The 10,921-nt window shown below is 40.3% G+C and overlaps 1 protein-coding gene across 2 annotated transcripts; it reads left to right on the top strand.

Annotated features, from left to right (window-relative positions):
- Positions 1-293: 293 nt before the first annotated feature.
- LOC129921586 (uncharacterized) lies at positions 294-10,166 on the top strand. Of its 2 annotated transcripts, none has more exons than XM_056043066.1 (2): positions 294-459; positions 8,397-10,166. In XM_056043066.1, the coding sequence occupies exon 2, from the start codon at positions 8,427-8,429 to the stop codon at positions 9,360-9,362; it is 936 nt and encodes a 311-aa protein (XP_055899041.1). In that variant the 5' UTR covers positions 294-459; positions 8,397-8,426; the 3' UTR covers positions 9,363-10,166. The 2 variants fall into 2 exon arrangements, with proteins under 2 accessions (XP_055899041.1, XP_055899042.1); XM_056043067.1 differs by having other exon boundaries at positions 294-463.
- Positions 10,167-10,921: the final 755 nt, after the last annotated feature.

Raw genomic sequence — 10,921 nt, 5'->3', positions numbered from 1 at the left:
TCATCCCCTGGTCATTTCATCCCCTGGTCACTTCATCCCCCGGTCACTTCATCCCCCGAGTCATATTAAAACAAAACAAAAGGGCGGAGGTCCATGAACAAATCAGCGGGCGTATCCCGGTGGGTAACACTAGTTATCTTCTCTTTCGAAGAAACATCTGTAATTTACGCAGAAGAAATCGCTTGATCTTTTGGAGAGTTTTACTGTTGAAAGCTCTTAGAAATCACACGAGTTAATAGAAGATTACAACTACTTTTGGATGCAACATATATGTAAGTAGAAAAAGCAACGCGCAAACAAACAAACAAAAGAGAAATATGGTTATAAATGAACGGAAAGGATTTGTGGAAGTCTGTGGTTTAGATCTAGACTCTAGATATCAAACCGGAAATCATAATTGTTTACAGAAATTACTTTTAAAATGTGAAGACATTTCCATTTTCATTTTTGGAAGAGGCTGTAGGTATACGGGTATAGGTTTCTTGTGTCGGTTATGTTAAGTCTAGATTGAGATCTAACACTTTTAGTTTAAATAGACTCTAAGTACATAGGCTCTAGAGTTGTTGTTGACAGTTGTTGACTTAAACTAAGTTAAACACCAAACTGCTGAGAGACAGCTAAACGATGTTCAATTATAGAATTGACTAGATCATCATCATCATCATCATCATCATCAAACTCCATTAGAGTGAGGGCTTGAGAGGCTCAAATCCTCTCTTGCAAAAGCCCTGGAAAGAAACCCTGCTGTCTTGCGTAGTGCATAGACTAGTGCATTGACTAGATAGATACATAAAATGCGTAGGGTTGATTTAAATCATATTATGTACATTTAAATCGACTGATTACATAGATCTTTCTAGATTATCTATCTAAAAATTGCAAAATAATAATTATGAGACGAGAGTACTCTTATTTTTGCTGTTCAATTACTAGATCTAGATATAAAAATTAAATTATATGTTACATAGGTTAGGGTTGAAAAAAACAACTTGACTTCTTTGAACTACTTTACAAAACAACGCCTTGATCCAACTTTCTAAAAAATTTTCACATTTTTTGTAGTGTTAAAAAGTCTCCATGTCCAGTCTAGATATAGTATATATAAGTCAATGGTGAAGCATTATTTTAACTCTTTCTCTCTGAATTGAAGATGCCAACGTTGATTTGACTCTCATCAAACTAAATTGGTTTTTGGATTTATAAAATGTAATTCTTATCTTATTTTTGTTCTTATATAATACAGACGTTACTTCAAAAAAGAAGATGATTACGTCCTACGCGTCATGCATTTAGTCATGCATATTAAGCAATGACTTAAATTCTGCCAAGTCATTGGTTTTCCTGGCTAGCTCAGGCAACCCATTCCATGCTCTAATAGCACTAGGGAAGAAGGAGTATTTGTACAAATTTGTCCTAGCATATGGGATGAGGAATGTGCCTTTATCTTTGTGTCTTTCAGAGTATTTTATTAAATTTTCTTTTTGTATTAGAAGATTATGGTTCAGTGTTTTATGTATAATTGCTACTTTACTTTTGAGCCCATCCCTTTGAAACCGTAAACCATATCCTCTTTGAATGCCTCTCCCTAATCCACCTTAGGCAGATCCTACTTCCACTACAGCCCAACATAACCAACACCCTGTACGGCAGTGCTGAACAACTGAAGAAAACAGCACACTTTTTTTCCTTGGCACAGTCTGCAAAAGAGCTCACAGCTCAGCAGCAATAAAGCTGGCTAGAAGAAGAAGAAGAAGAAGAAGAAGAAGACCATGTCATAATTATCAAGAAATCAGCCTCTCCTGTTAGTTTTTAAACTCTTTTTGCTAAGATTCTAAAACATTCAGATGCGAAATACTCACTAGTGAAGCCTGGAAACTATCTACGTATCTGCAAATCACACGTCGAGAGAAGTTGTAACCATCAGGGAACCGCAAACCACACGTCGAGAGAAGTTGTAACCATCAGGGAACCGCAAACCACACGTCGAGAGAAGTTGTAACCATCCGGGAACCGCAAATCACACGTCGAGAGAAGTTGTAACCATCCGGGAACCGCAAACCACACGTTGAGAGAAGTTGTAACCATCCGGGAACCGCAAACCACACGTCGAGAGAAGTTGTAACCATCAGGGAACCGCAAACCACACGTCGAGAGAAGTTGTAACCATCCGGGAACCGCAAATCACACGTCGAGAGAAATTGTAACCATCCGGGAACCGCAAATCACAAGTCGAGAGAAGTTGTAACCATCCGGGAACCGCAAATCACACGTCGAGAGAAGTTGCAACCATCAGGAAACTGCAAATCACACGTCGAGAGAAATTGTAACCATCAGGGAACCGCAAATCACACGTCGAGAGAAGTTGTAACCATCAGGGAACTGCAAATCACACGTCGAGAGAAATTGTAACCATCCGGGAAACGTTCTAGCCGTTGTCACGAGCTGGCTGAGCGGTCAAGCGATTTTATTCTGGAAGTTATCCGAAATAACAATATACCCCATGGTTATATCAACCGAGGCCCTTAACATTCCCAGGAGCATTCTCGTTGCTTTTCAGAGTGAAGTACAGCTGCAGAGCTGCCACATCACTAGAAAATTCCTCAGTGGACACCGTTAAATGGACTTACATTGAATTGTGTTTCTCTTTATCGAAACTCGACCCTGGTGGCGCCAGAGAATAAATACTCGTTCGTTTAATAATATTAATAATAATAATAGTTATCCATAAGGAAATCTGCCTTACAATCTGTGCATAACACCAAACAAAACATTATAACTATAGAAAACCAAATATACACATTCACACTAGACTCGCCCTTAATTTATATGTGAAATGTTTATATGAGATAGTTTAACTGTATTTAATGATTTGATTGCCATGGAAACAGAAACCTCCCTTAGGACGACGGCGGATGTCAGCGGGCAGGGTATGAACCCGGGACCATCGAGACTACCGAATGAAATTCCGGCGCGCATAGCACACGACCTGGCAAGCATAAAATTGTCACACGACCTGGCAGCCATAATTGTCACACGACCTGGCAACCATAATTGTCACACGACCTGGCAGCCATAATTGTCACACGATCTGGCAGCCATAATTGTCACACGACCTGGCAGCCATAATTGTCACACGACCTGGCAGCCATAATTTGTCGCACGACCAGGCAGCCATAAATTTGTCGCACGACCTGGCAACCATAATTGTCACACGACCTGGCAGCCATAATTGTCACACGATCTGGCAGCAATAATTGTCACACGACCTGGCAGCCATAATTGTCACACGACCTGGCAGCCATAATTTGTCGCACGACCAGGCAGCCATAATTGTCACACGACCAGGCAGCCATAAATTTGTCATACGACCAGGCAGCCATAATTGTCACACGACCTGGCAGCCATAATTGTCACACGACCTGGCAGCCATAATTGTCACACGACCTGGCAGCCATAATTTGTCGCACGACCAGGCAGCCATAATTGTCACACGACCTGGCAGCCATAATTGTCACACGACCAGGCAGCCATAATTGTCACACGACCTGGCAGCCATAAATTTGTCGCACGACCAGGCAGCCATAATTGTCACACGATCTGGCAGCCATAATTGTCACACGACCTGGCAGCCATAATTGTCACACGACCTGGCAGCCATAATTTGTCGCACGACCAGGCAGCCATAATTGTCACACGACCTGGCAGCCATAATTGTCACACGACCTGGCAGCCATAATTGTCACACGACCTGGCAGCCATAATTTGTCGCACGACCAGGCAGCCATAATTGTCACACGACCAGGCAGCCATAAATTTGTCATACGACCAGGCAGCCATAATTGTCACACGACCTGGCAGCCATAATTGTCACACGACCTGGCAGCCATAATTGTCACACGATCTGGCAGCCATAATTGTCACACGACCTGGCAGCCATAATTGTCACACGACCTGGCAGCCATAATTTGTCGCACGACCAGGCAGCCATAATTGTCACACGACCAGGCAGCCATAAATTTGTCATACGACCAGGCAGCCATAATTGTCACACGACCTGGCAGCCATAATTGTCACACGACCTGGCAGCCATAATTGTCACACGACCTGGCAGCCATAATTTGTCGCACGACCAGGCAGCCATAATTGTCACACGACCAGGCAGCCATAAATTTGTCATACGACCAGGCAGCCATAATTGTCACACGACCTGGCAGCCATAATTGTCACACGACCTGGCAGCCATAATTGTCACACGACCTGGCAGCCATAATTGTCACACGACCTGGCAGCCATAATTGTCACACGACCTGGCAGCCATAATTTGTCATACGACCTGGCAGCCATAATTGTCACACGACCTGGCAGCCATAATTGTCACACGACCTGGCAGCCATAATTTGTCGCACGACCAGGCAGCCATAATTGTCACACGACCAGGCAGCCATAAATTTGTCATACGACCAGGCAGCCATAATTGTCACACGACCTGGCAGCCATAATTGTCACACGACCTGGCAGCCATAATTGTCACACGACCTGGCAGCCATAATTTGTCACACGACCTGGCAGCCATAATTGTCACACGACCTGGCAGCCATAATTGTCACACGACCTGACAGCCATAATTTGTCATACGACCTGGCAGCCATAATTGTCACACGACCTGGCAGCCATAATTGTCACACGACCTGGCAGCCATAAATTTGTCGCACGGCCAGGCAGCCATAATTGTCACACGACCAGGCAGCCATAATTGTCACACGACCTGGCAGCCATAAATGTGTCGCACGACCTTGCAGCCATAAATTTGTCACACGACCTTGCAGCCATAATTGTCACACGACCTTGCAGCCATAAATTTGTCGCACGACCAGGCAGCCATAATTGTCACACGACCTGGCAGCCATAAATTTGTCGCACGACCAGGCAGCCATAATTGTCACACGACCTGGCAGCCATAAAGTTGTCGCACGACCAGGCAGCCATAATTGTCACACGACCTGGCAGCCATAAATTTGTCGCACGACCTCGCAGCCATAATTGTCACACGACCTGGCAGCCATAATTTTGTCGCACGACCAGGCAGCCATAATTGTCACACGACCTGGCAGCCATAATTTGTCACACGACCTGGCAGCCATAATTGTCACACGACCTGGCAGCCATAAATTTGTCGCACGACCAGGCCATAATTGTCACACGACCTGGCAGCCATAATTGTCACACGACTTGGCAGCCATAATTTGTCATACGACCTGGCAGCCATAATTGTCACACGACCTGGCAGCCATAATTGTCACACGACCAGGCAGCCATAATTGTCACACGACCTGGCAGCCATAATTTGTCACACGACCTGGCAGCCATAATTGTCACACGACCTGGCAGCCATAAATTTGTCGCACGACCAGGCCATAATTGTCACACGACCTGGCAGCCATAATTGTCACACGACCTGGCAGCCATAATTTGTCATACGACCTGGCAGCCATAATTGTCACACGACCTGGCAGCCATAATTTGTCATACGACCTGGCAGCCATAATTGTCACACGACCTGGCAGCCATAAATTTGTCATACGACCAGGCAGCCATAATTGTCACACGACCTTGCAGCCATAATTGTCACACGACCAGGCAGCCATAATTGTCACACGACCAAGCAGCCATAATTGTCACACGACCTGGCAGCCATAAATTTGTCGCACGACCAGGCAGCCATAATTGTCACACGACCTGGCAGCCATAAATTTGTCGCACGACCAGGCAGCCATAATTGTCACACGACCTGGCAGCCATAAATTTGTCGCACGACCAGGCAGCCATAATTGTCACACGACCTGGCAGCCATAATTGTCACACGACCTTGCAGCCATAATTGTCACACGACCAGGCAGCCATAATTGTCACACGACCAAGCAGCCATAATTGTCACACGACCTGGCAGCCATAAATTTGTCGCACGACCAGGCAGCCATAATTGTCACACGACCTGGCAGCCATAAATTTGTCGCACGACCAGGCAGCCATAATTGTCACACGACCTGGCAGCCATAAATTTGTCGCACGACCTCGCAGCCATAATTGTCACACGACCTGGCAGCCATAATTTGTCGCACGACCTGGCAGCCATAATTGTCACACGACCTGGCAGCCATAATTTGTATGGCGCTGTTAACAAACATGATGTAGACTCGTGGCGCTATTAGAGCTGACCACACGTAAACATTAAAGTTAGAATGACAAATTTATCAATCAAAGTTTTGAACAGATAGGTCTTGGTGTACAAGATGAGCTTGGCAGTCCGTGATAAAAATTCGTTTGTTATGCTTTTGCGAGTTCTAGAGTTGGTCAGTACCCTGTATCTCTGTGATACGGATCTACCGACTTTGGCCGATCGTCCCTTGCTATTTCTTAAATTGTCTTGCCGAATACCGAAATGACCGGTATTTACTTATAAACAATCAATAGAATAACAGCTATTAATGTTTGTCTAAATAAAAAATAGTTACACAACGAAATAAAGTATTTATCACAGACTTATCTATATTATAAAGTAGAATGTAAGGCGTATGTATGTATGTTACTTATAGACATCAAAACCGCTTGACCAATCTTGATAAAACTAGGCAGGAATGTTCCTTGGGTACCAACTTAGACCGTAGTGTATGTATTGTAGCCCTAAAACAAACTTAAGACCCTCAAAAAAAAATAAAGTTGTCCGACTCTATTACAGCTATAGTATTTTATGGATCTAGGCCATGTCTACAATGTTGACATAAGAAAAGATAGAAAGGATTTAGACCTAGATCTAATTTTAAGAAATACTCTTTGCGCAGATAGTTTTTTACTTTGACACATGAAAATACAAAAGAAGATCCATTGATTTCATTATATAATAAAAATAACCTTCAATTTTGTGTTTCAAAAGCCTTTTTTACATAAATTAGTTCCTGATATCTGTGACTACAGATTTCCTGACGAACATTCTTTCATTAGACAATACCGTAATGAATCGCGTACTAAAAATTAATTCGTTTAATTGTTTACTTTATAATCCCATCCCTAGATCCAAAACTCTAATTCAACTCTAAGATGATAAAACTTCTCTTCGCACAGATAGTTTTATACTTTAACCCATAAACATATTAATTAAAGTCCATTCATTTCATATTTTGATCAAATAAACATTCAAATTTGGTTTTCTAAAGCTACATCCGTTTACGAAAGCTGCGAAGCCGAGTTGAGATAGGCCTAGATCTATATTCATTCATGAATCGCGTACTAAAAATTATTTCGTTTAATTGTTTACTTTATAATCCCATCCCTAGATCCAAAACTCTAATTCAACTCTAAGATGATAAAACTTCTCTTCGCACAGATAGTTTTATACTTTAACACATAAACATATTAATTAAAGTCCATTCATTTCATATTTTGATCAAATAAACATTCAAATTTGGTTTTCTAAAGCTACATTCGCTTACGATAGCTGCGAAGCCGAGTTGAGATAGGCCTAGATCTATATTCATTCATGAATCGCGTACTAAAAATTATTTCGTTAAATTTCGTTTAATTGTTCACTTTATAATCCCATTTATTTAACAAAGCTATCGCTCTTTTCGTTTTTAATAGATAAGAATGTATCGACTTCGGGTAAACCATTTTCGCAAAACTAATTTTATTTTCGTAGCGAAAGAGAAATAACGTGAAAGGATCATTAGCTACGTTTAACATACATCTAAATCCAATCCACTAGATTATTCAAAAGCAAATGTTTTAATTTTAAAAAATGGATTTAAGCCTATTAGCTATTTTGATTTGATAGCTTCATTCACACTATTTTTACATTGACATATTCGCTTTACTTATTACATTATTATTTCGTTTAATTGTTTACAAAACACTCTCAGTGACTATATCGACAGTAATGCGCAAATAAAGACCCGCGGGTCGCGGGTAACATATGTCTAGTATATATATAATATCTAGACTGGAAAAGGGAAACAAATTCCTATCCGCGATTGATCAGCTCACAGACCTATATATATATATATATATATAAATTGTTATATATTAATCACAGAACTATATTTTCACGCAAATTCATGAAATAGAGCCATTTCCTGTTCGTTTCCGTTAAGTTTAATATCTTTTTTAAAGTTTTTCACGATATTTTTGGTAGTGTTAAAAGATCTCCATGTCCAATCTAGATATAATATATCTAGGTCTGTGGTATTTATCTTATCTTCACATTTTTTAGATTCCGAAGTCACCAAAAAAAAAAACAAAAAAAAACCACTTTACTTTTCTACAAATAACAAAAAAATAGCATTTTGCATCAGCACTGAGCTATATACTCATAACTAATTTGTGTTATTATCTTTCTATTGCAGTCTTAGTAGAACAAGATACTTCAATGGTACATGTGGTTTACTTATAGAAACATGGTGACTGAAGGGAGAAAACCAACCATTCCTCTGTTTCCTTGGAAGGTTCTGATAGTTTGTGTTTGCTCTCATGGGACGTGTGTCTTCAGTGAGGATAACCGGTTCAAAGTGGTCACTAGTGTCTCCCCTTCAGAGCCCCCACGTCAAATTTGGCCGTTCTTTGCGTCACGGTTGAGTTATAACGTAAAGACGGTCACTGTTCAATTCGTGGCCGACAGGATGAAGAGAAGCGTGTGCCTCCAACAGCTTGAAGGTTTCACCACCATCGGAGATCGCAACATTGAACTGAAAATCTCTGACGAGAAGGATGAAAAATTCCTAATCAAGAAGTTCCCTTCAATAATAAATCGTAGAGAATACTGCTCAACCAGCAGGTGTCTGGAGTTTGCGTTGACCAAGATAAACGAGACGCTGACTCCAAATCCGGATCTGCTTTATATTAATTTACAGATTCTTCACATGGAGAGTCCATATCGAGTTATCCATTTGGAGGACAGTTTTTGTGACGATAGTTTTAAATTAGCTAACAGCAGAGTTCAAGTATACGGTAAATATCCTGCTGATCAGAAACTACACACACAAATTTGCCCTATAACATTTGTAAAAGTTTGGAAAGAGAGACGACTGTGTTTATTTTACAAGCTGCGATCTCAGGAATGGGCTCAACGATTTGACTGGGAGATATACGTCACCTTTATCAAATATTCTTTGTCGCAGGAGAATATACTCTTCAAACTTAATGCCAGAAATGAAAGCTTGGGAAAATGGTGTGACGCGTCAAATGCAGAAGAGATTATGCTAATTTACAAAACCAATCAAAGTCAAACATTCCAGTCAGAGCCGCCTGTGTTTCGAATGTTGGTCCTGGATTTGGAGAACCACATACTCGATAATGACAAACAGTCTCAATGACATTACAATTTAAGAGACAAACTGTCTGAATGACATTATAATTTAAGAGACAAACTGTTTGAATGACATTACAATTTAAGAGACAAACTGTCTGAATGACATTATAATTTAAGAGACAAACTGTTTGAATGACATTACAATTTAAGAGACAAACAGTCTCAATGACATTACAATTTAAGAGACAAACTGTCTGAATGACTTTACAATTTAAGAGACAAACTGTCTGAATGACATTACAATTTAAGAGACAAACTGTCTGAATGACATAACAATTTAAGAGACAAACTGTCTGAATGACATTACAATTTAAGAGACAAACTGTCTGAATGACATTACAATTTAAGAGACAAACTGTTTGAATGACATTACAATTTAAGAGACAAACTGTTTGAATGATATTATAACTATGGGTCAGAAAGTGTCATGGCATGGAGATGCACAAGTCAATCCAAAGGATTACATTCGCATTTCTACCTCTACCACAACAGAGTTGTATTTCTACCACTCAATGACAGAGTTGTATTTCTACCACTCAATGACAGAGTTGTGTATTTCTACCACTCAATGACAGAGTTGTGTATTTCTACCACTCAATGACAGAGTTGTATTTCTATCACTCAATGACAGAGTTGTGTATTTCTACCACTCAATGACAGAGTTGTATTTCTATCACTCAATGACAGAGTTGTATTTCTACCACTCAATGACAGAGTTGTGTATTTCTACCACTCAATGACAGAGTTGTAATTTTCTACCACTCAATGACAGAGTTGTATTTCTACCACTCAATGACAGAGTTGTGTATTTCTACCACTCAATGACAGAGTTGTGTATTTCTACCACTCAATGACAGAGTTGTATTTCTACCACTCAATGACAGAGTTGTGTATTTCTACCACTCAATGACAGAGTTGTGTATTTCTATCACTCAATGACAGAGTTGTAATTTTCTACCACTCAATGACAGAGTTGTATTTCTACCACTCAATGACAGAGTTGTGTATTTCTATCACTCAATGACAGAGTTGTATTTCTACCACTCAATGACAGAGTTGTGTATTTCTATCACTCAATGACAGAGTTGTATTTCTACCACTCAATGACAGAGTTGTGTATTTCTACCACTCAATGACAGAGTTATAATTTTCTACCACTCGATGACAGAGTTGTATTTCTGTCACTCAATGACAGAGTTGTAGTTTTCTACCACTCAATGACAGAGTTGTATTTCTAACACTCAATGACAGAGTTGTATTTCTATCACTCAATGACAGAGTTGTGTATTTCTACCACTCAATGACAGAGTTGTAATTTTCTACCACTCAATGATAGAGTTGTAATTTTGTACACTCAATGACACTGTTGTATTTCTACCACTCAATGACAAAGTTGTAATTTTCTAGCACTCAATGACACTGTTGTATTTCTACCACTCAATGACACTGTTGTATTTCTAACACTCAATGACAGAGTTGTGTATTTCTATCACTCAATGACAGAGTTGTATTTCTATCACTCAATGACAGAGTTATAATTTTCTACCACTCGATGACAGAGTT

This window comes from Biomphalaria glabrata, chromosome 10 (genome assembly GCF_947242115.1).
Source record: "Biomphalaria glabrata chromosome 10, xgBioGlab47.1, whole genome shotgun sequence".
Taxonomy (NCBI): Eukaryota; Metazoa; Mollusca; class Gastropoda; family Planorbidae; genus Biomphalaria; species Biomphalaria glabrata.
The sequence above is the reverse complement of the archived record's forward strand: the minus strand, read 5'-3'. Positions and strand labels throughout refer to the sequence as shown.

Excerpts from the sequence above, each read along its gene's own strand:
- LOC129921586 (XM_056043066.1), top strand. The coding sequence starts at position 8,427 with ATGTGGTTTACTTATAGAAACATGGTGACTGAAGGGAGAAAACCAACC.